This window comes from Mya arenaria, chromosome 10, assembly GCF_026914265.1.
Source record: "Mya arenaria isolate MELC-2E11 chromosome 10, ASM2691426v1".
NCBI classification, from domain to species: domain Eukaryota; kingdom Metazoa; phylum Mollusca; class Bivalvia; order Myida; family Myidae; genus Mya; species Mya arenaria.
Window position 1 is genome coordinate 22,210,534 of NC_069131.1, and position 26,878 is coordinate 22,237,411.

At 38.8% G+C, this 26,878-nt stretch overlaps 1 protein-coding gene across 1 annotated transcript; it reads left to right on the forward strand.

Annotated features, from left to right (window-relative positions):
- Positions 1-1,664: 1,664 nt before the first annotated feature.
- On the forward strand, positions 1,665-26,516 carry LOC128206232 (uncharacterized). The gene is made up of 7 exons (XM_052908561.1): positions 1,665-1,803; positions 16,024-16,594; positions 16,854-17,012; positions 17,387-17,602; positions 18,567-18,854; positions 20,779-20,958; positions 24,718-26,516. The coding sequence occupies exons 2-7, from the start codon at positions 16,324-16,326 to the stop codon at positions 26,268-26,270; spliced, it is 2,667 nt and encodes an 888-aa protein (XP_052764521.1). The 5' UTR covers positions 1,665-1,803; positions 16,024-16,323; the 3' UTR covers positions 26,271-26,516.
- The last annotated feature ends 362 nt before the right edge of the window (positions 26,517-26,878 follow it).

A 26,878-nucleotide genomic window follows, 5' to 3' on the forward strand; every position in this document is an offset into this window, starting at 1 on the left:
GCAGTAGTTTAGGCACGCAAACTTACCGCATTTCAAGAGTTCTCTCAACACTATCAGGTAATTATTTTGTTAAAGATGCACTCTTACTCCCAAATTTACCACAATTAATAATATTGAATATTGTCGACAAAATAGTTCCTATGAAGGATACCGAGTTTTATTTGAAAGAAATGAGCATAAAACACGGTGTTTCTACCTTATGAGACCACAGTAAATCAATAAAGTAAATAAATGTGAATCTGTGAGAGTGCAGCTTTAAGAGATGTTTTCTCCTAACAATGGCATATTAGCCCAGAAATACCGTGAGTACCATCTCTAAAATAGTCTCGTTATGAAATGGAACTGCCTATCCAGACAACATGATAATAATTAATATACATTCGAAACCCGTTGGCTCGATATCCCAGGGACTAGCACAAAATACTTCGAGCCTTGCGAATATCGAGCCAAGCGGTAATGCTAACAAAGAGTTTATCAAAATCAGTCCTTTACATACAGTTCGAGACAACGAGGAAATCGAACCAAGCGATCGTCGAGCCAAAGGGTTTCCACTGTTACATATTACAACGTCTCTGGCAGTAGGTTTGGCAGAAATTAAATACGTTTGGTCGGTAAGACGTTAAAAAAAGGCGGAACGGGGATTAATCTAGGTTTAGCTAGATTGGTATTGAGGGAACCAGGGAGGCATATGTGCATTTTTCGATTGATATACCATGCTGTTGTTGAACACGATAAACAAACCATGTGACCTTGATGTCATACTTAATGAATGTTTATCTGACAATTTTCGGTCGAAAACCGGTCCTCTTCATGTTTCATTTATCATTCAAGCTATGGCTTCAAAGCTACACTCTCACAGATTTACCAGTTTTACAACTTTTTTTATTCTTTTTTTTTTGTCTAGGAAAGCGCAAGCTTTTGAGTAAATATCTGCAAACCAGTGATATAAGATTGCAGACAAAAGATCAGATCGCAGATTTTCATATTTCTGTTCGAAAATCAATGTTTTATGGCTTTAACCATTACTAACGGTTTACGAAAAATGCATAAAACATCAATTATTGAATTTAGATATAAAAATCTGGAATTTGTTTTTTGTCAGCAGTCTTATATAACTGGTTTCCATGCATTTTCGCAAAATTGGCTCGTTCCAAAACAAAAAAAGATGTCAAAACGTTCAATCTGTGAGAGTGCAGACTTTAAGTACGATATATTCATTATTGACCATGCATACATACGTATATATATACGGGTAATCATTTATAAAGGTTTCTATTTGTTTAAGCGCGTGGAAGTGGTTTATGAAAAGCCCAAAGGGAGAAGAAAATTGTTTAAATTTATTCGAACAGTTTATTATATTTTAAGCATTTTCTAAAAATATTCGTTAAAAATTCTAAGCGTTTAAAGGAATTATTTAAGAACATCAGTCCTGTTCCACATTTATGATACTGCATTAAATGCATCTATACTAGTATTGTGATATTTACGTATGAAAGGAATATATTAAAGCTAACGTGTCGGAATACATTTTACGAAAAACAGGTTCCGGTTTTAAGGAAGTTTTAATGCGAAAACCTTCGTTTGCATGCTTTAAGTATATACGGTTAATGCACACGGCAACCGCACTCCATATAATTATGGGTAGTAAAATGAGGAAAGTATCATCCCTCTTGTGTGGGTTGAAATATAAAGCTCGTAATTGCGAGTGTAGGATATAAAATCTCCGTTTCTCTTTAATGCGATTCATTTGGAAGACGATCTTGCCAGCTATGGGACTAGAGCCGGGAGCCTTTTTGTGAAAGGGTAAGTCAATTTACATTTTCAAATTTTGCTGTTGATTGTTCATTCATTTGTCAAAACATTTGGTATATGTTGTTAGAAAATTTATTAGCTTTTGATGAAATTATATTAATGATTGTTTGCATTTGTCCGAGACCTCTGTAGAAAAAAGCGATTAATAATGTATAGTGCGCAATACTTTGTAACGTCATTATTTATGTCGAGCTCTGATTGGACCATTGCCACGCCATTTAACGACGGCTGTTAGACCTTATAATTATCAACTATTTGTGTATACAAACATGCAGATGATGATGATTTTACTCAGTTTTAAATGTGATAATTATTTAAATGTAAATATCAGAATAAATCGCATTATTTCGATCGTCAATTGTATCTCAACTTCTGATGAAGGCAAAATGAAGTGCCACATTTAATTGTGAATACCAAAACATTGAAATATGCAAAGGAAAAACACAATACGCTTGATTAGTTGTAAACATTAACTTACTTTAATGACTTATATATATTTAAATATATTCATGGCATCACAAGCTGCCAGAAGGAGGCGTCTATTGCGATACATGTTTGTAATTTTCAATCGAGATATAGATTCATTGTTATTATGTAAAAAAACATATTTCTTATTTACAACAACTCTCGTTCAACTTAAAGATTCTTGGTCAAGAACCGTATTAATGCGTGTAAAAACTTTCAAATACAGCATACAACATGAATATTTTTAACGGGTTAAACGTGAAGTTTAAACAAACAATTCGCTGTGTCCCAGTTTGGCTGGTCGCCGGTAATACGAGTTTGTTATGTTATAAATAGTCATCAATTTCTTTAAAACGATTTATACACACGTTGTGCTAATGCACCTGCCGATTGTAACCTCGGCCCCCTCATGTCCGGGGAAAAGCCTGAACTTTGACTTTCGGTCCAGCCAAACCCGAGTAAAATCCCCGTCCTGCCGGGACGAACTGATGGTAAAATCCCCGCCAAATGCCCCCGCCAGTAAAGTCCATTCTCGCTATATTTGGCGCGAAAGCAAAACCATCGCATTCACCCGGCACTGCGGGGCTATCTGGATGATAAAAACACGGCCCATTTCCCCAGTTTTCCACGGTATACCCCTGGACCTGGGGGGGGGGGGAGGGGCGTGATTATAATTGACTAGTGCATAATAAGTAAGCATTTCAGGATATACGGACATAAAATGCAAAAACACGAAATTAATTTACTTATTTAAATTCATCTGAGGCCGAATCGACTACACACCACTTAAATTTATCCGTGATAACGCGGGGTACCAGTATAAATAGTTCGTGTCCGTGGTCACGCATGGCGGCGATGAAAGAGGAAGCTATGAAAAATATTGTCCGCACCAATAAAGTATCGCTATTTTGTCATCTGATAAATGCGTCAGAGTTACGGCTTAACATGAACTCAATAAAAATATATTCGGAATGTTTACATAACTTGATATGATATGTTTTAATTTTACAAAAGCTCCACCTTTAGTAAAGCAACTCGTGAGTAACCTCTTGTGAACATCAACACATATACAACAATAGTCAATTAAAACCTATTCATTCGCGCCCTTGATGCCCTTCACCAATATTTTACTTGTAAGTAGTTGAGAGGCAATCGTTGTGTATACTATGTTATACTCAAAGGCTTAACACTACCTGTCTTCTACACACACACACCACACACACACACGTCCATCGTCCTCAATATCATCCAAGTTCATTTCATGTCAGCTATGTCGATAAACATAAACACACGAGAGTGCCCTTTTTTCAACGTGTCCATTGAGAAGGTCAAACTTATTACGTGTAGGGGGAGGAATCGCGGGTCCTCTCTAACGGGAAAATAATATACCAGAATCCCCTGTATCCATACAATGAATGTGTTTGCAGTAGCCTGACCCAAACCTTATTCAATCCTTCGGTAGGTTGGAAACATTTATACGGCTTAGTTATAATCTTAAGTTGCAGGTCACCTGCATGTTATTTCTCTATACTAGGGACGTTAAAGTGTTCTGATATGTTTTAACAGTCTATCTATGTATTGCGTGAAAAACTAAATAATTTAGTTAATACATCCGTTATCAAAGAGAATAACACTAGCTATAAAATTAGAAGGTGTAACATTACTATTAATATCAAATCACAGTCAAGCTTTATTTTGCACTTTAATCGTATTTAGATCAAGTAGGATTATGATTACCGTGCGTAATTTCGCGAATATACTGTAGCATGCTCGCACAATTACTATAAAACTGTTTGTTTTGTGTGACAATATCAAAGACGTTTATAGAAATAAAATTCGTGAATATTTGCTGAATTCTAAATTATCAAGCATGTCTGTTTATAAAACACGCCATAAGCGAGTACATAACCATATTTATTTTTTTTCATTTGTCTACTGATTACGACATGTATTCGTTCTAAAAGAGTACAAAGGAGTTTAGTGGTTTAGAAGTTGAATGTTCGATGCAGAAGAGACATTTAGTTTGAGAGCGGTCTAGTGGTATATAAAGTGAGTTTTCGAGGCAGAAGAGATATTACTGAGAGTGTGAGAGTGGTCTAGTAGTATTGAAGTTGAGTTTTTGAGGCAGAAGAGATATTACCGAGAGTGTGAGAGTGGTCTACTGGTAAAAAAATGATTGTTCGAGGCAGAAGATGTATTACTGAGAGTGTGAAAGTGGTCTAGTGGTATTTAAGTTGAGTTTTCGAGGCAGAATAGATATTACTGAGAGTGTGAGAGTGGTCTAGTGGTATTGAAGTTGAGTTTTCGAGGCAGAATAGATATTACTGAGAGTGTGAGAGTGGTCTAGTGGTATTTAAGTTGAGTTTTCGAGGCAGAAGATGTATTACTGAGAGTGTGAGAGTAGTCTAGTGGTATTTAAGTTGAGTTTTCGAGGCAGAATAGATATTACTGAGAGTGTGAGAGTGGTCTAGTGGTATTGAAGTTGAGTTTTCGAGGCAGAATAGATATTACTGAGAGTGTGAGAGTGGTCTAATGGTATTGAAAATGAGTTTTCGAGGCAGAATAGATATAACTGTGAGTGTGAGAGAGGTCTAGTAGTATTGAAGTTGAGTTTTCGAGGCAGAATATATATTACTGAGAGTGTGAGAGTGGTCTAGTAGTAAAGAAGTTGAGTGTCGGAGGCAGAAGACATATTACTGAGAATGTGAGAGTGGTCTAGTGGTATAGAAGTTGAGTGTCGGAGGCAGAATACATATTACTGAGAGTGTGAGAGTGGTCTAGTAGTAAAGAAGTTGAGTGTCGGAGGCAGAAGACATATTACTGAGAATGTGAGAGTGGTCTAGTGGTATAGAAGTTGAGTGTCGGAGGCAGAAGACATATTACTGAGAATGTGAGAGTGGTCTAGTAGTATAGAAGTTGAGTGTCGGAGGCAGAAGACATATTACTGAGAATGTGAGAGTGGTCTAGTGGTATAGAAGTTGAGTGTCGGAGGCAGAAGACATATTACTGAGAATGTGAGAGTGGTCTAGTGGTATAGAAGTTGAGTGTCGGAGGCAGAAGACATATTACTGAGAGTGTGAGAGTGGTCTAGTAGTATAGAAGTTGAGTGTCGGAGGCAGAAGACATATTACTGAGAATGTGAGAGTGGTCTAGTGGTATAGAAGTTGAGTGTCGGAGGCAGAATACATATTACTGAGAATGTGAGAGTGGTCTAGTGGTATAGAAGTTGAGTGTCGGAGGCAGAAGACATATTACTGAGAGTGTGAGAGTGGTCTAGTGGTATAGAAGTTGAGTGTCGGAGGCAGAAGACATATTACTGAGAGTGTGAGAGTGGTCTAGTGGTATAGAAGTTGAGTGTCGGAGGCAGAAGACATATTACTGAGAGTGTGAGAGTGGTCTAGTGGTATAGAAGTTGAGTGTCGGAGGCAGAAGACATATTACTGAGAGTGTGAGAGTGGTCTAGTGGTATAGAAGTTGAGTGTCGGAGGCAGAAGACATATTACTGAGAGTGTGAGAGTGGTCTTGTGGTATAGAAGTTGAGTGTCGGAGGCAGAAGACATATTACTGAGAGTGTGAGAGTGGTCTAGTGGTATAGAAGTTGAGTGTCGGAGGCAGAAGAGATATATGAAACGTGTGAGCTGTGTTTTGGTTTAAAAAGTGTATGTTTGAGGCAAAAGTGAAATATTAAGATTCTGATAGTGGTCCAGAGGTAAAAATGTTGTTTGCGCAAGCCAGACAAGAGACATTAGGAGAGTGAGAGCTTTCTAGTGGTATAAATGTTGTGTGTTAAAGTCAGACGGGAGACAAAAAGAGAATGAGAGCTGTCGTGTAGTATGAACGCTGTGTTGTTGAGCCTGGATAGGGATATTAAGCGTGTGAGATGTCGTGTGTGTAATCCCAAAGGCATTAGGAGGCTGCGAGTGATTAAGAGGTATATAATTTGTGTGTGCAATCCCAAAGGCATTAGGAGGCTGCGAGTGATTAAGAGGTATATGAGTTGTGTGTGCAATCCCAAAGGCATTAGGAGTCTGCGAGTGATTAAGAGGTATATGAGTTGTGTGTGCAATCCCAAAGGCATTAGGAGGCTGCGAGTGATTAAGAGGTATATAAGTTGTGTGTGCAATCCCAAAGGCATTAGGAGGCTGCGAGTGATTAAGAGGTATATAAGTTGTGTGTGCAATCCCAAAGGCATTAGGAGGCTGCGAGTGATTAAGAGGTATATGAGTTGTGTGTGCAATCCCAAAGGCATTAGGAGGCTGCGAGTGATTAAGAGGTATATGAGTTGTGTGTGCAATCCCAAAGGCATTAGGAGGCTGCGAGTGATTAAGAGGTATATACGTTGTGTGTGCAATCCCAAAGGCATTAGGAGTCTGCGAGTGATTAAGAGGTATATGAGTTGTGTGTGCAATCCCAAAGGCATTAGGAGACTGCGAGTGATTAAGAGGTATATAAGTTGTGTGTGCAATCCCAAAAGCATTAGGATTAGGAGGCTGCGAGTGATTAAGAGGTATATAAGTTGTGTGTGCAATCCCAAAGGAATTAGGAGGCTGCGAGTGATTAAGAGGTATATAAGTTGTGTGTGCAATCCCAAAGGCATTAGGAGGCTGCGAGTGATTAAGAGGTATATAAGTTGTGTGTGCAATCCCAAAGGCATTAGGAGTCTGCGAGTGATTAAGAGGTATATAAGTTGTGTGTGCAATCCCAAAGGCATTAGGAGGCTGCGAGTGATTAAGAGGTATATAAGTTGTGTTTTTGATGCAAAAGAGATACTTAAAGTATGTGTGAGAACGGTCTAGTGGTATTGAAGTTGAGTGTTCGAGTAGGAAGAGAGAAATTTAGAGTGTAAGGACAGTCTAGTGGGATACAAGTCGTGTGTTTTGAGCTTAATAGAGGTATCAGTCAAGTGGAATAGAAGTTGTATGTATGTGTAAGGTTACAACAACAAAAATGCATAAATAATACAGTGAGAACAAATACCAACCATAATAATATCACCTTGATGAGAGCGTCTGATATTTATATTTCGCGAAGCAAGTAGATAACCAGTCTAACTAGTCTTTGTTATTTCATATACGCCTTAGATCATTTTTTTCTGAAAGACGGAAATAATATGTATAAATTCAATTAGTTATCAATAGTTATATTTTCATGAGAAATAGATAAAATGTATGTATATATATGTATAAGATGATACATTCAAATGCTGCCATAAGTTACGGTATCAGTAGGTGACCCGATATGGGATACACGGGATAAAGGAAACCATATTCATGTTCGAGGGATAAAAGGGGCAAACAAAACAATATCGGGTGAAAGCAAAGCCCAAATAGTCTGTATATCCCATATCAGATCATTAACACCGTAACGTATATATCACCTCTAACACCCAGTACATTGATCAACACTTCAACACTGGAAATGTATTATTTATTCTTCGGATTTGAGAAAGTAGAATATGGGGTCATAAACCCTTTTTAATAAGTAGGAAAGTAGAATATGTGGACATATTCCCTTTCATATATGTAGAAAAGTAGAATGTGGGGTCATATACCCTTGCTTATAATAATAATAATAATGCTTAAATAGAATAACTATTCAAAATAAAGTTGCTTCTTAATATGCAAATGTAAGTAATCTTTCTTTCTTCTATTACATGTTCTTGTTTTGTGGTTCTCGTTCTTTATGTCTGTTTCATTTTATTACGTATAGCCGTTCTCCATTGCATTATGCAACGACAAAATACAAAACATTGTATTGTACATATTGTCTGCTTATTTCCTGTGTAAAGTGGGACCATTTCTGAAATAAAAGATGTCTCGCGGGCTGTTTACTATGGTTTACGATGCACGAATGCTTTTCTGAAAGATGATATACAGGATGTCTGCACAATTTCCTAACCGATTATAAGAAAATGAAAATTATATATTATATTTCTATGAACGAAAAGAGTGCAACTCTATACAGATACGAATATTAGAGTCACACTAGTATTACTTCTAATACTGAGACGGTTGCCTGTCTGGCTGTCCGTCTGTCTGTCCGTCTGCATTCGATCTGGTCTGTCTGTCTGTCTTTCTGTCTGACTTTCTGTCTGTCTGTCTGTCTGTCTGTCTGTCTGTCTGTCTGTCTGTCTGTCTGTCTGTCTGTCTGTCTGTCATATTTATATATATTAGCATGCAAGCTAGTAAAAATCTCCATAAGTAAATATATTGGCCAAAATGTTAACTCCTTAAAATAATGTTAACAGTATGTCAGGGCCTGCACCGGACGTTTTTGTGTGTGGCTGAACCCAGTGCAGAGTTCTGGCCCTTAGATTAGTTAAAATAAATACCATACAGAGCATGCTATCTTAATTCGTGGCCATCTCCGAAAGTGTAAGAGTTATTGTCAATTTACAGGAATATTATCCAGTATATACAGTATCATAGCCAAATAAGTGCAGTTTGCCAAAAGTGTTCTTTAGAGCATTGACTATTGTGTTGTGCGTTTCTTTTAAAGTATCACTGATATTCCGTCATTCGATTCACAGCCAAACTAATAATATTATAAGCTTGGCAATTCCCCTCCTCTTGCACTATTTGTACTTGTAAAACAGTGCTTTAGTATTGGGTACGCAGGATTTGGGTCACTTTATTTGGTATGTACTGGGATCATACCCTCTTATAATGCATTTTCATAGAAATTGATCATCCTTTCGAATATGTTATTTTAAACCTTTTTATTTTTCGCGATTTGAAAAAAAATCGATAATTCGAATTCACCAAATTTATTTAAGTATGTTTCACTTCGATTGTACCATCCTTTTTATTTTAACGAATACAGTAACTGTCAAAAAATAAATAATTCAAAACCACTAGACCGCTCTGTCACTGTTAAAAATAATTGTATAACAGGCGAGCATTTGTCCTTGACACAGAAGATCACGCCTTGTCGTAATGAAAGACGCGTTCTAGATTTCGAGTTAATAATAACCACGGCAAAAACACCAAGGCCGGTTACAAAATAATCACAAAGCAGGACGACCCAAAACAAAGGGTGAAGGTTATATCTGCCTTTTGATGTAACCGTTTTTGGCTTATTGTGAAAGTATTATTGATTCCAAGGTTAGATTCAAGTTTTATTGTCACTTTTCGAAGAATATTAGTGACATCGTAGTTTTGTACTATAATGGTTGGGGCGTGCGCCGTTAATAGAGCATGATCATGATCTTTGAACAGGCATGTTTTCGAACAATATCACCAGCGGACCTCTTCCTCCCCCCCTTCCTTAATCGTCCAAGATTACTTTTTCAACATAGGAGAAAAAGTAATAAAATACGCCTTAAATGCACATTTCGGAACAGAAATGTTATAATTTCTTGAAGGATGACCCTTAAACATCCTGACAGCATTTTAAACCAAACAAAAAACGGTTTTGATGCATGGGTGCAAGTCAAAAGGCTACGCCCCTATGTTGTGTCCCTCCAACATCAAATCCGGGATCCGTCCATGTGATAGCAAAACGTTCGTTTTCTGTGGAATGCTTTAAAACCGTCAAAAGAGATTGTTGTTTCGCAACCCTCGTTCTGCATATTTTAAGGGAACTCGATAAAACTTTAAGTTAAAATTATTTAATAGCTGTCTACTGATACTGGTCATTGTTGATAAGATTTTAATGTCAATGTCACGTTTTATTGACATTTAAAAACGAAATTGTTCGTCATAAACCTCCACGATACTATATAATATTACCACGAAAAGCGTAATTATGCGCAAACATATCATTTTTATTATAACCGCTTTCGTGGAATGATATTTTTAGAAATTTCGGTTATTTTGCCAAAGGTCATAAGGATGTGTGCATGCTACAATGTCATGTTTCAAAGTAATACGATACTAGTCTCATGCAAGTGGATGATGTTCGGTAAATGATAAAGAACAGTCATTTGGTAAAACTCGGTTAGCAGGATGCGTGTATGACACCATGTGATATCTAGTGCTATATGATACCCAGCGCCTGAATAATTCAGAAGTTAAATGGCTCAAAAAAATTACTTACAATAACTTCAATAAGATAGTGTGTAAACATGACTCGCACAATAATGTCTACGCGATAGGTTTAAGTTTCAAAGATCGGTTGTTGTCTGGCTTGCTGAATCCTTGGACCAAATAGTTGTGCCCGAGGATGTTATGCTAGTTTTTACAAACCATTCTCTCTGTTCCCTCTAAATCCCAGCCAAAATGATAACTGAATATGTCACATAGCAATTGATGTTTGTACATGTTGAACACATTGCTTAGGTGTTCTCGTCCTAACAATAAAAATCAAAAACTTTGTCTTATCCTTTCCGCCATTGAGAATAAGAAAAACAAAACATGGTGAGGTTTATAGATGAAGATGTTGAAGATAAACTAAACCAGAATGAAAATAAAATAAAAATCGTGTTGAGCACGCCATGGTACAGTACAAGTAATGATTGAACTAGTTGTATGTAACATCTGTTTGACACAGTACAGTTACTTCCCTTACTTATAAATAACCATTTTTTTAAATGTTGCGAGACGTCATACAAAAGAAATTTGGTAACAAATTATTGTTTAGTCTAAAATAATAGACGTGTTATACGGGATTCTTCAAATCCCAAAGGAAGGATTTGCCACATATATAAATTAAAAATCTGTCAACGTACAATGATTGATTACCGTAGATCGTGTTTTTCTCTTGTTTGGCTGTCGATACAATCAATGACTTTTGATACCTTCAAAATAACTAGTTTTATTCTTTACAGTAAGATTTACATTTGTATTTAGTCTATACACAGTTTCGTTCGTTTAACTTTTGTTAAAAACACAGATGCCATGGTGATAAGAGTTGCCTATCTAGGCCTTCTCGAGTTTGAGCTTAGAAGGATATGTTGTTAAAATAGTTCATTTTCTGAAATGTTATTATATTCTGAGACGAATGCAAGTAATTTGGGGACAATTGATTAAAGCTAAGTTAAAATACAATCGATTGTAACCGAGTTCAGGCCAAACCAATCAATTGTCGATTATATTCGATAATCGGAACATCATTTTTGACTCCACTATTCTAAGTCTATGAAATTCTGGTTTAGCTTTTGTAAGACAATATCTTAGCAAATACTTCAAGTTAAGTAATGACTCTGTAGAAAGTCCAACCTACTTATAAACTCAGAAATATTACTCTATCTGGCATATGCAGAGCATTGCTCTTTATTACACGACACATAAATGTTTGTTAAGGTTTTGTATGTAGGCGCTCATAAGTCAATATCTTGGTCATTACTCCATGTATTGCATTAAACTTTATACCAGGGTTCTCAATCATCCACCATACCTAATTTTAACATATAGTTTGATAACTCTTGCATAAAGTACCTATTTCAGCCGTTTATTTTTCGACTTAGAAATTATGGTTAAAGTTTTGTATACATGTACATGCATTTCATGCGGGTCTATTGATTTTGTTTTATTCTTCTTTGTCCTCAAGTTTTTGTTCGGTAGGAGTTTGCTTACATTTTGAAGTTTACTTTTGTTGATAAAAACACATGTATCAGTGGGAAAAGGAGGCAATTACAATGAATCATTGGGTAAGGGGGGCAGTCACACATGTATCTGTGGGAAGGGGGGCACTCAAACATGTATCAGTAGGAACGGGTGCACTAACAAATATTTCAGTGGGGAAGGGGGGCACTCACACATGTATCAGTGGGAAGGGGGGCACTCATACATGTATCAGTGGGAAGGGGGGCACTCACACATGTATCAGTGGGAAGGGGGGCACTCACACATGAATCAGTAGGAAGGGGGGCACTCATACATGTATCAGTGGGGAAGGGGGGCACTCACATATGTATCAATGGGGAAGGGGGGCACTCACTCATGTATCAGTGGGGAAGGGGGGCACTCACATATGTATCAATGGGGAAGGGGGGCACTCATACATGTATCAGTGGGGAAGGGGGGCACTCACATATGTATCAATGGGGAAGAGGGGACTCACACATGTATCAGTGGGGAAGGGGGTACTCACACATATATCAGTGGGAAGGGGGCACTCACACATGTATCAGTGCGAAGGGGGGGGGGGGCGCTTACACATGCATCAGTCGGAAGGGGGGGGGACTCACATATGTATCAGTGAGAAAGGGGGCACTAAAACATGTAACAGTGGGAAGGGGGCACTCACACATGAATCAGTGGGGAAGGGGGGTACTCACACATGTATCAGTGGGAAGGGAGCACTCACACATGTATCATTGAGAAGGTGGGCCCTTACACATGTATCAGTGGGAAGGGGGGGAGAACTCACATATGTATCAGTGAGAAAGGGGGCACTAAAACATGTATCAGTGGGAAGGGGGGCAGTCACAAATGTATCAGTGAGGAAGGGGGCACCCACACATGTATGTATCAGTGGGAAGGACACTCACACATGCATCAGTGGGGACGGGGGGCACTCACACATGTATCATTGGGAAGGGGGCACTCACATATGTATCATTGGGAAGGGGAACACTCACATATGTATCATTGAGAAGGTGGGCACTCACACATGTATCAATGCCAAAGGGGGGCACTCACATATATATATATATCAGTGTTGAAGAGGGGGGGGGGCACTCACATATATGTATCAATTGGGAAGGGGGAAGGGATGCTCACACATGTATCATTGGGGAAGGGGCTTCCAACACATGGATCAGTGGGAAAGGGGGCACTCACACATGTATCAGTGGGGAAGGGGGCACTCAAGCATGTATCAGTGGGGAATGGGGGCACTCACACATGTATCAGTGGGGAAGGGGGCCCTCACACATGTATCATTGGGGAGGGGGGCACTCACACATGGATCAGTGAGGTAGGGTGGCACTCACACATGTATCGATGGGTAAGGTAGGCACTTACATATGTATTAATGGAGAGGGTGGAATGGATACTCACACATGTATCAGTAGGGAAGGGGCTACTCACACATGTATCAGTGGGATAGGGTGGCACTCACACATGTATCAGTGAGATAGTGGGCACTCACACATGTATCAGTGGGGAAGGGGGCACTCACACATGTATCAGTGGGGAATGGGGGCACTCACATATGTATCAGTGGGGAATGGGGGCACTCACACATGTATCAGTGGGGAAGGGGGCACTCACACATGTATCAGTGGGGAAGGGGGCACTCACACATGTATCAGTGGGGAATGGGGGCACTCACATATGTATCAGTGGGGAAGGGGCTACTCACACATGTATCAGTAGGGAATGGGCTTCTCACACATGTATCAGTAGAGAAGGTCGGTACTCACACATGTGTCAGTGGGAAGAGGGCGCACTCACATATGTATCAATGGGGAAGAGGGGCACTCACACATGCATCAGTGAGGAATGGTGCACTCACACATGCATCAGTGGGAAGGGGGCGCCACACATGTATCAGTGGGAAAGGGGGGCACTCACACATGCATCATTGGGGAAGGGGGCACTCACACATGTATCAGTGGAAAGAGGGACACCACACATGTATCAGTGGGAAAGGGCTGCACTCACGCATGCTTCAGTAGGGAAGGGGGCACTTACACATGTAATTGTGGGAAGAGGGACACCACACGTATTTCATAGGGTAAGGAGGGCACTTACACATGTATCAGTGGGGAAGGGGGGCACTCAAACATGTATCTGTGGGAAGGGGGGCACTCACATATATATCAATGGTGAAGGGGGAAGGGATACTCACACATGAATTAGTGGGGAAAGGGGAGCACTCACATATGTATCATTGGGATAGGGGGGCACTAACATATTTATCAGTGGGTAAGGGGGGCACTCACACATGCATCAGTGGGATAGGGGGCACTCACACATGCATCAGTGGGATAGGGGGCACTCGCATATGCATCAGTGGGTAAGGGGGGCACTCACATATGTATCAATGGGATAGGGGGCACTCACACATGCATCAATGGGATAGGGGGCACTCACACATGCATCAGTGGGATAGGGGGCACTCACACCTGTATCAGTGGGATAGGGGGCACTCACACATGCATCAGTGGGAAAGGGGAACACTCACACATGCATCAGTGGGAAATGGGAGCACTCACATATTTATCCGTGGGATAAGGGGGCACTCACACATGCATCAGTGGGATAGGGGGCACTCACACATGTATCAGTGGGATAGGGGGGCACTCACACATGCATCAATGGGATAGGGGGCACTCACACATGCATCAGTGGGATAGGGGGGCACTCACACATGCATCAGTGGGATAGGGGGCACTCGCATATGCATCAGTGGGTAAGGGGGGCACTCACATATGTATCAATGGGATAGGGGGCACTCACACATGCATCAATGGGATAGGGGGCACTCACACATGCATCAGTGGGATAGGGGGCACTCACACCTGTATCAGTGGGATAGGGGGCACTCACACATGCATCAGTGGGAAAGGGGAACACTCACACATGCATCAGTGGGAAATGGGAGCACTCACATATTTATCCGTGGGATAAGGGGGCACTCACACATGCATCAGTGGGATAGGGGGCACTCACACATGTATCAGTGGGATAGGGGGGCACTCACATATGCATCCGTGGGATAGGGGGCACTCACATATGTATCCGTGGGATAGGGGGCACTCACACATGCATCAGTGGGAAATGGGAGCACTCACATATGTATCCGTGGGATAGGCGGGCACTCACATATGTATCCGTGGGATAGGGGGGCACTCACATATGTATGCGTGGGATAGGGGGCACTCACACATGCATCAGTGGGAAATGGGAGCACTCACACATGCATCAGTGGCAAATGGGAGCACTCCAATATGTATCCGTGGGATAGGGGGGCACTCACACATGCATCAGTGGGAAATGGGAGCACTCACATATGTATCCGTGGGTAAGGGGGCACTCAAATATGTATCAGTGGGATAGGGGGTACTCACACATGCATCAGTGGGAAATGGGAGCACTCCAATATGTATCCGTGGGTAAGGGGGCACTCACATATGTATCCGTGGGATAGGGGGCACTCACACATGCATCAGTGGGAAATGGGAGCACTCCAATATGTATCCGTGGGATAGGGGGGCACTCACACATGCATCAGTGGGAAAGGGGAGCACTCACATATGTATCCGTGGGTAAGGGGGCACTCAAATATGTATCAGTAAAGAAGGGGGCAGTCACACATTTATCAGGAGAAAAGGGGGAGGGCACTCACACATATATCCGTGGAAGTCTTGACAACTCACACAAGTATAAGTGGGAAGGAGGGATTCAAACATGCATAAGTTGGGTTGAATTACGTTCAATCACAGTTTTATAAAAGTGTTCTTTCTTTTTTCTTTTTTTGGGATGGGGGGGGGGGGGGGGGTTAACACATGCGTCTGGGTTGGGGGCTGTGAATGAGGGGGAGGGGCACTCACAGCTGTATCAGTGCTGGGGGAGGGGGCACTCACACATGTATCAGTGCGGGGAAAGTGGGCACTCACACATGTATCAGTGCGGGGGGAGGAGGCACTCAAAAATGTATAAGTGCGGGGGGGGGGGGGGCACTCGCACATGTATCAGTATGAATATCTTTACCCTCAGCTGTGATTTTGAAATAAGCTACTTTACAAGCTACTTTAATGTAATAACACATCAAGTTGAATATACATGTTTTTAAATTTTACTACTTGTAATCGAAAATGTATTACGAACAGTATACAATATGTTATCTTTTTTACAGCGGGAGTAAATATGCCAAATGTCGGCGTACACCCTCTCTCAACACCATCATATGTAATCTTCACAATAGACATTCAACTTAACAATTTGAATTGGTGAAAACAATAACTTTACAATAAAAAAATAATATACAGATGAACATTTGAAAACAATGCGAACTTAAAAGTAATTATTTCATATAACGATTTAGATTCGAAGAAAAAGATTATTTGTTAAAGAAAATTGAGCAACAAGTTGGTAAAAAACAAGTTTCAAACAACAACAATACCTTATAGAGAAGAAATACAAAAGCAAAGTCATTATGGGAAACTCCTTGAAAAAGACAAAAATAAAAACACTCGATGTCAGTAAGGAAATGAAATCCAACAAAGACCCCACGAGTAAACACCGAGCGCAGTTAGAGACAAATACAAATTCGTTAGCAGCAGCCATTGCAGATGTCCGAGGTCGAGAATTAGATCGTATTGATGAGGGCGCAGAGACACACAAGCGAGACATTGACGAACTAGCTACTAGGAAGAAGGCCGAGATTACACAGCACCAGCAGCAGAAGGAGGAAGCCATCAAACCGGGTAGGTTCAATGTTCGTAGTATTGAAAACAATCTAATCTGGTACTTAACCGTTTTCGAATGATTTATGCGCTCAGCAGTAGTACATATCGACATAAAAAATGTCAAAGTTTGAACAACATATCAGGATTTTTCCACGGTCTTTGTTAAAGCTTAGAAATAATCACTGGTAGTAATCACTACTCATCAAATGCAATTTTTACTGAATATGGAATACGTCTGCTAATAAAACTCTCATATGCTAAATTATATTTATGTTAGCATCAGACATTGTATATGCCGGGGATCAAGAAATGGAACATATTGATGAGGGCGCAGAAGCACACAAACGAGACATTGACACACTAGCTACTAGGAAGAAGGCCGAGATTACACAGCACCAGCAGCAGCGGCAGGAGGAGGACGAAACCTTCAGAGCGGGTAGGTTTAATACTTACAGTATTGACAAGAATGTAATGTGATATTTAACAGTTTTCCGCTGATTTTTGCAGCCCCAGTATGAGATAAAAACGAAAGTATAACGTCCACTGTTAACATATAAAATGTTAAAGTTTGAAGCTTTTTACTTTAGAACTTTCAATCATATCAAAATATCAGAATTTGTCTACAATCATTGTTTATTTTTTTTAAATAAATAATCACTACACAACAAGTGCAATTTTAACTGAATATGGAAAACATAATAAACCTCTTGTATGTGTAATAAATTTTGATCTAGTCATTTCATAAATGCTGATGATAACACGTTTCGGACCCTAAACGTATGTACCTTTCAAGTTTTATTTATCTTAAAGACTCGACGAATAAACACAGAGCGCAGTTAGAGACAAAAACAAATGGGTTAGTAACAGCCATTGAAGATGCTGGGGATCGAGAATTAGAACGCATTGATGAGGGCGCAGAAGCACACAAACGAGACATTGACGAACTAGCTACTAGCAAGAAAGCCGAGATTACACAGCCCCAGCAGCACCATCAGCAGCAGGAGGAGGATGAAGCCGTCAGAGCGGGTAGGTTAAATGATAATAGTGTGGAAAACAATATAATCTGGTATTAAACGTTTTCCGGTGATTTTTGCAGCCCGCTGTATGACATACATACCATCGTATTTGTTTCACTGTTAACACAGGAAAAGTTTGTACCTTTTACTTTTAAACTTTCCATCGTAAACATATTAACATATCAGGAGTTGTCTACAATCAGTGTTTAGTTATTAAAATAAGTAATCACTACAAATCGATTGCAGTTTATCCGAATATATTTACTTTAACACTTCTATTCTTAACGTTTGTTGTTGTGTATAATTCCACATTATTTCTGTATTAAGTACAATGACATTTTCCATCGATATCGCGTGCATTTGTTTGATACTTCTGTCCTGTCGATGGGCGCAATAATACTAATGGGCGGGGCATATTAACTACGGAACTATGTTTTTCAATGAAATCGTAGTAAAATTATTGGCAACCTGCAAAACTAAAAAATGCAGTATAAAGCAGTTAAAACAAAATTAGCAACGATAATTTGATTGATTCTAATATAGATTTTGATTTGGATGGAACAGTTGAAAAGATATTAAATGACAATGATGACGACTTATTTCGGAATTTGGAATTGACATTTGGTAAAAATAAAGCATCTGGCAAAACATAAAATCGAGGAAATAAAACAATAACATATTGAAGTGCACCCGGAAACGTCCAGAAGAGACAGCTCAGTTAAACACTAAGTCTTCTCGCGTCCCCTGGCTTTCCTTCCGCGAAAGTATCCATTGCTAAACACGTTACCCCACTCACCGTCACTGTCGTTTCATCCGATACTAACTACCAAAGAAATGGCAATGCACTTGCTGATTTGTTCAACACCTTATTCCAACATGATTCATACATCAACTGATCCTTCAACATAACACTCAATTATGATGATTACACATTTAACTACCTTTACGTATGTACCTTTTATTTATCTTTAAAGACTCGACGAACATACACCAAGCGCAGATAGAGACAAACACAAATCTGTGTTTAACAGCCATTGAAGGAGCTGGTGATCGTGAAATAGAACGTATTTATGAACACCAAGCGCAGATAGAGACAAATACAAATCTGTATGTAACAGCCATTGAGGATGCTGGGGATCAGGAAATACAACGTATTGATGAGGATGCAGAAGCCCACAAGCAAGACATTGACGAACTAGCTACTAGGAATAAGGCAGAGATTAACAAGCACCACCAGCAGGTGGATGAAGCCATCAGAGCGGGTAAGTTCAATGTTTTCAGTATGGAACACAATGTATAGAGGGTAACTGTTGGTTTAAATTATTCACTTCTACACGAGATGAAATTAATTGCTATCTTACACTGACTCAAACATTTTTAGCTCTACTGGCCAAAGGCCAGAAGAGCTTATGCGATGGTAATGTGTACGTAGTATGTGCATCCGTGCGGTCGTGCGTCCGTGCGTCTGTAAACAATTGCTTGTGAACACGATACAGTCTTCAGTTTTGATTGTATCTCGATGAAACTTGTACAGTATCTAGATATCCATTAGAGCTGGGTTCCTTTCGAAAACCAGCCAGATCCGCCCATGCATGCCTAGATTATGGCCCTTGATAGTATTTAAAATGCTATTGTGTAAACAATTGGTTGTGAACACGATACAGTCTTCGGTTTTGATTGTATCTCAATGAAACTTGTACAGTATCTAGATATCCATTAGAGCTGGGTTCCTTTCGAAAACCAGCAAGATCCGCCCATGAATGCCTAGATTATGGGCCATGAAAGTTTTAAAGAAATGCTTTCTATTTTTAGCCAGATCTGCATGAGCGAATTCTATTTTTGGCCAAGTTTACATGTACATGTAAATTCAAGTCTAGAGTTAAGGGAGACAATTTTCAAGTCTAGGATTTTGAGAGACAATTTGCTTTTTGCTTCTGCAGTTGATTTTGTGAATTGCTCTGCCTTGTTTTTGTTGAAAGACCATTTTTTAGCTTTAAGTTCTGTAGTTTGTGCATTCATCTTAACAAAATTGGTTGTGAATGTTTAAGTTATGCACCTGGTGTCATTACTGGCCACACCCAGGGTTCACAGGTTTGGTAAACATACATCTGGAAAGCTTTAAAAATCTTTTTGTGTGTTGTGCATCCATCTAAGCACAATTGATTGTGAATGTTTGTTCAAATTGATCAATGTTGTCCTAGGATGCCCTTGACTTTGACCTTTTGACCAACTTTTTTAACTTTTAAAACTACATAAATTTTTACAATGAGTACAGTTTTGAAAGCATTTTTTTAATCATATGACTTTTACTTGGCACATATTAAAATAGTTAATGCAACTAATCTGCTTACAATACTTTCTGGGCTCAGATGTTGAAAGTGCTACGTTTTCAGGTAACCCAAACACAAAACATAAACTATATGTCTGTTGCCTTTTACCGATACATACATGCTGTGGATTGATATGACCACAAAAGCCATGCCAGTAGAGCATAGGCCCTTTTGAGCCTCTTGTTTTCTTTTTATTTTATGCCTTAAATTGACAGGAAATATCAATTAATAATACTTTTTTTAAAAATACGCGCACATTTTTATGCTCACGTAACGATGTTTTGAAAATGACGTCGATGTAATTGTCTCTCCGCCCTGTACGCGCTGCGGTTTTATTTGGAACCAAGAGCGGCTTAAATTTCAAAACAGTGAAAAATACGTATGTGATATTTCTCCGTTTGAAACAGTGAAACATCAATTTTATTTTATTGGTAGTTCTCTTTAAACTACCGTAGAGCATATAATACAATCCGGTATTTACACGTTTTCTGATGATTCTGTTCCCACCAGGTGCATACAAATCTTAATTTGAATTCCACCGTCTACATAGAAAGTTCGAACCTTTTTACTTTATAACTATCAATCGTCAGCAAATCAACATATCAGGACTTGACTACATTTATTGTTATATTTTGATATGTTAACACTTCACATCAAGTGCACTTTGAACTGAAAATGGAATAAATCTGCCAATGAACCTTTTTTATGTTAAATGTTCCAGTCATTTTAAAAATAATAAGGTTTACTCATCTTACACCCTAAACGAATATAACGTTCACATTTTAAATTAGATTTAAAGACACGACGAATATACACCAGGCGCAGATAGAGACAAATACAAATATGTATGTTACAGCCATTGAAGATGCAGGGGGTCGAGAAATAGAACGTATTGATGAGGGCGCAGAAGCACACAAACGAGACATTGACGAACTAGCCACTAGAAAAAAGACCGAAATTACACAGCACCACCAGCAGCAGCAGCATCATCATCAACAGCAGCAGCGACAACAGGCGGAAAAAGCCTTTAGAGCGGGTAGGTTCAATGTTACATTATTGAAACCAATGTCATCCGGTATTTAAACGTTTACCGATGATTCTGTTCCAACCAGTGGGTGCATACAAATCTTAATTTGAATTCCACTGTCTACATATACAAACGTTTGTTCAAGTATATCCTATTAAAACATAACATAAAAAAGGGGAAGGCTTAAGCTTCACTGCTGATCTTTTATGACTTCACTGTGAGGGAGAAGAAAATCACGTGATCACAAATGTGAATGGCCATGGTAAAATTCATACACAAAAACGCATTTTTTCATCAGGTTTTTATAATTTCTTTCTTATCGGTATTCAATTTAAAACAGTTAAGACCTAGCCCACCATACCCCACTTGATTTCTGCTTTGGTGTGTTATATAGTATGTCATTCTTCTTAGTTTACTTCTTGAAAACAGTCAGAAACAAATTCGGAATTAGAAGGCCCACACATTTTGTATAACTTGCGAAAAACAATAATAAAACTATATATTAACAACTGGTTCCTTCCCAAAAACCTATAAAAAAGGCTTATGCCATTTCGATCAGTTAACAAGGCGAACAACCACAATTTTTGAGTCAATTTTGAATGGCTTTCCACTAAATCGTGCGTGGTGCCAAATAATTGTTAACAGTTATATCTTTACTGACAGTAGTATTTTGAACATTTTTGAACGAGACTGCACCATACTTTTATTTTGTTCATGTTTACATACCATCATTAAAAAATTAAACAGAAATGATAGTTTATATAAATGACTCATTTTTAGCTCTACCATTAGAAGATCAGAAGAGCTATTCTGCTCACCCTAGCTCGGCATCGGCGTCTCATTTTGATTAAGGTTTTGCATGAGAGCATCTTTAAGTATTGGAACTTTAGATATGTATTCCCAACTGTCCAACCTACTTAATAAATGAAGTTAGACTAAACTAATTTGAATATCATGCAAAGTATGGGCCTTTATTATTCGACTTAGAAATTCTGGTTAAGGTTTTTCATATATATTCACATTTAAGTCTTTATCTCAGCAATGCACCATGGATTGCATTATGACTTAACTAAACAACCTTCTTAATTAACCAAGTGAGATAACTCTACCATGCATACAATGCAAATACCTGCCCTTAAATATTCGACATAAAAAATCTGGTTACGGTTGTGGAAGCACACATATGCTAACAGCTCTTGTTAATATAACTTAAGAGGCATGCTTTATTTTGTTGTTGCTGTTGTTTTCCGCTAACTCGACCGACCATAATTTTATCTTAATCCCACACTTTTACCGATTGAACGGCCATTTTTTAACGACACGAGCTTCATTTCTTCATTCCTTTTGCATTTTTTTATTGAACTACATCGCATCCGGAAAGTCAACAAAGTGGCGGTTTACCAGTGTTTCATAGGAACATATTATCCAGAAAGCAAATAAAATCGTGATAAATGCTACTATTAACAATGAATCCAGGCCAATTGCATAAAACATTTGGTATGTTTTTACCCTGCCCTACCTTCACCCCCACCCCCCGTCGAAAGGCGAAAGGGATATATCAATGGTTGGCGCTTGTGACTGTTTGTGCGCACGCGCGTGTGTGTGTGCGTGCACTTGAGTACGTACAATCTGGAAAAGTCTTTGAGGTATTGACTTCAAACTTTATAAATCTCACCCTTGGTGCACTTTTTTTAAGTGTTTCCTTTTGTTATTTCTTTTCTTATTTTTTTTATCTGGAGCATAACATGAAAAGTCTTTGAAGTCTTGACTTTGAAGTTCACATAACGAAAGATCACCTTCAGGAGAAGTGCAATACACATAAACCATAAATCTTGATGCAGTATTGAAAATTGCACTTTGTAAATTTTCATTCTTATCTTTGGACCGGAACATAATTTGAAATTTATATACTTGAAAAGTATTTGATTTAAATTTCACATACAGATATACCTCTTTAAGTGAGGTGCAGTACACAAGAACCATAACTCTTGGTGCAGTATTTTTTGTCCTGAGCATAAATTTGAGGTATTGACTTCAATTTTCATAGAAAGATAGATTTCATTTAAGAGAAATGCAATACATTAAAGCCAAACTTCGAGCTGCAGTTTGTTTTGCAGCCGTTTCTTAAATTTAATACTTATTTGTTGTCCGGAACATAATTTAAAAGATCTTCAAAGTATTTACTTCAAACATCTTTTAAAAGAAACTCTCTTTAAGGAGAAGTGCGGTTCATAAGAAACATAACTCTGGGTGCAGTATGTTTGTTTATTCCCTTGGTTAATTTTCATACTCATTTTAAGTCCGGTGCATAATTTTAAAAGTCTGTGAGATATTGATATATCAAACTTCGTAAACTTATATGTCTCATTGAGGTAAAGTGTAAACAACTTGAATCATATCTCTGGGTGCAGTATTTCTTTAAGTAATTAAGAAATTGTAGATTTGGCCTAATTTTTAGCTCGACTTTTTGAAAAATAAGGAGGCTTTACTTCTCGCCCCGGCATTGGTGTCTGTGTCCGGTATAATTTTTGTGGCACGTTGGCATTTCCACTTATCACTTATCACTCCAATACCCTTCATTTGAATCACTTACTTCTTAATACACTTGTTCTGGACTATCACTCAATGAGGTTACCTAACTCCATAGCATCCTAAATACAAACTATTGCCCCTGATTGACTTCGGAGCTTAGGTTAAAGTTTAAGGGCACATTGTGTCAGGCAAAAGTTATAGGGCCTGACTGGAGTTTTACTTATTACTCCTATAGCCTTCATTCAATTGAATTAATACCACGCACAATTTTTACGACCTTATGTTAGGGTTACATAACACCAATTTTTCCTTGTTTTGTATTGCTTTTACACATTCGGAGCTCCTCGGCCATTTTTATCGAAAACAACCTCGGATGTATTTGGACGGTTTACATACTCAAAAAGAGGTACGTTTAAGTCCGCTGCAAGTAGATCGCGTAGTAATTTTATTTAGCAGTTAAACTTTATGACTAAACTCTTGGAAATCTTAATTATGTTTGCAATAATATACTTCACTGACAATCAATTTAAACTTGGATCAATAAAAACAATTCTAAAACACTACATTTCATAAATGATATTATTTAAAATTTTACGAACTACTTCAGCTGATGTACCGGCATACATCCGAGGTTGTTTTCGATAAAAATGGCCGAGGAGTTCCGAATGGCTTTTACAGGATTATTGTATTCATTTCTAAGATAAAGCGGCATAACAGAGCGTGCTGTCCGATTTTTTTAATGGTTAAGGTTACATCTTGTCGATGGAAGCTTTATTCGCTACCCTTAAACACTGATAACAAGTGTGGTTGATCGCCTACAGTTTCGTAGTTTTGTGGTCCACATGTTTTGATAGTTTACAATTTCTTTCAACAAAATCATTTCACCTTTCAAACGTACTTTAAATGGTATATATAAGCGTTAATGATATGGTTTTCGTGAATAACCTATTAAAGATAGCCGTGTTATTACTTTCCATATGTGGTCGTCTGCTTCGCCGATTTATATTTTTTTTACTAAAAAAAACACAAGTATAAAGTGGCAAACGGTGGGCTCAGTCTCTTTTTTAAATCGATTACTAATTGAATACAAAAACTTTAGCTTGTATTGTTTGTGTAAATGGCACCGTGGTCATTAACATCTGTGGTCATGTGGTAGTTTTGTTCCCTTGCAGTGTCACTTAAATATTTGTACAATAGCAAATGTGGAATATAACAAAAATGTTTTCTTTGTTCCAGAGCTAAAAGAAACTCTACTAAACGACCATTTAAAACGCAACTCGTTCCTTTCGCTTGGACCGTTTATTTCTTCGGATGATTCACGTCTGAAGGAATTTTACGTTTCTCCAACGCTGTCTGAGGTTTTACAACAACGGATAAGCAAGAAGAACGGACCAAGGGAACATAAGACACGTCCGATTACATCCCTTGAACAAATGTTGACTCCTGCTGATAGAACGAAGCAATTTACAATCATAACCGCGAATGCTGGTGTTGGTAAAACATCGTTTTGTAAGTTTTTAGCTGTTTTGTGGTGCGAGTTACATGGTCACAAGACGGATACAATCAGCACATTTAAAGAGAGGTTTGTCATTCGTTTTGAATCTTTAGAAGACATACCCTATCTTCTCTACATTCCAATGAAGGATATTCCACCACACAGCACCCATTCCATTGAAGAAATTATTTTTGCGCATTTAGAGAATGTGATTGGATACTCTAAGCAAGATCGAGACAGATTGAGAAGAGTTTTCATGGACGAACGATGTTTGGTCATCTTAGATGGAATGGACGAGTCTTCCTTGTCAAAGCTTGACTCAGCAATGGCCAAACGGAAGTACAGCATTATTATTACATGCCGCCCGTGGAAACTCGCAGATACGGTATTACCGAAGTACATGCATGTTAATATTGATGATCTCAGTCGCATTTCACAAACTAACCTGTTTGAACACGTGAATAAAATCTTAAACGCACAATATTCAACCATATTTGAAGTTCAGGATTTCTTAGCAACTTTGGAGGCTAGGAAACTGCAGCCTCTATCCTCCAACACGCTCGTGGGTCTGCAACTATACAGTCTCTGGCATGACCAACGTATGGACGACGAAACATCAGAAAATAACAAAACAAGTATGACGCTTGGACCAACAAGATCACACATCTATGCAGACATATTAGAAACGATGTTCAGTCTAGAAATTAAAAAGAGAAAAGAATTTTCAGAACGTCCACAAAATAAAATTCCCACACAAAGACCTCTTCCTAAATGCTTTGAGGGACGGAAATTGTGTAAAGCAAAATCCTGTTTGATTTATGAAACAGGCAAGATTGCTCTCAATATGTTAGTTAACTCGAAGATCGAGTTTGATGAGAAAACCATGCATTCGTTACTAGATGGGCAATTTCTTTTAGATTCAGGACTCATTTCAGCCTATAGGTCACACAAGTGCAGTATTGAAAACAAAGTGTACCATTTTCTACACAAAACCTACCAGGAAATGTTTGCAGCAATATATATTTCGTCACTGAATTTCACGAGTAAAGACTGGCTTAAGCTTGAAGACAACTTCGATACTGTGTTTTCACCGGACATAATGTCATTCTTGTGCGTGATGAATTACGAGCAGGGCCGGCGATGTTCGGAAATATTCGGCAACATGGAGCGGAAGTTTTACAGAGAATACACATTTTATACCAATGAGATAATCGAATACCAAGAGGCCGTGCAACTGGCGTACAACGAATGTGTGAACAATGGTGTGTCAGAGCCGCAAGACATGCAAGGTTAAATAGGGAAATCGCTGCGTCAACACGTCCACTCTTGCAACACAACCTTGGCGAACTGTATTCGTGTGTTATTGAATGTTCCGAAGAATACCCTGCTAATACAAGCATTACAAGCATGGAACAACTTAACACATTATACATATCGAGTGAAGAAGAGGGCAATGCTTCTCTACAAAGTATTCCAACATTGTTTCTTAACAAATTAACAGTTCTTTGTCTATCCGATTTGAACATAGAAACTGATAATCTAAACCTGGCCTTTTGTGGAAATATTAAAGTAATTATTCTGCAAAACCTCCGCCTCAGGCATGTGACCATCGCCCCGACCCAGCTAGAGAAGTTCTTGGTCATTATCAAGGATAACATACGAGAGAACATACCGCCTATGGAGGTGACATTCGCACACGGGAGACAGTTTACAAACACATTAAAGGAGCTCAATCTTGACAACGTTACTTTAAATGAAACACTTAATATACAGCAGTGTGATCAACTACAAAAACTATGGCTGTACACATTAACATTTTCTGACGACTTCCACCTGGATCTGTCATTATTCACGCACCTTTCTGAGGTAGTTCTTCAAAACCTCCGCCTCAGGCATGTGACC

What these genes read in the sequence shown, in the direction of transcription:
- LOC128206232 (XM_052908561.1), top strand. Translation starts at nt 16,324, where the DNA reads ATGGGAAACTCCTTGAAAAAGACAAAAATAAAAACACTCGATGTCAGT. An exon ending in GGATGAAGCCGTCAGAGCGG is followed by an intron (nt 17,603 to 18,566) that starts GTAGGTTAAATG and finishes TTATCTTTAAAG; the next exon opens with ACTCGACGAACATACACCAA. An exon ending in GGATGAAGCCATCAGAGCGG is followed by an intron (nt 18,855 to 20,778) that starts GTAAGTTCAATG and finishes TGTATGTTACAG; the next exon opens with CCATTGAAGATGCAGGGGGT.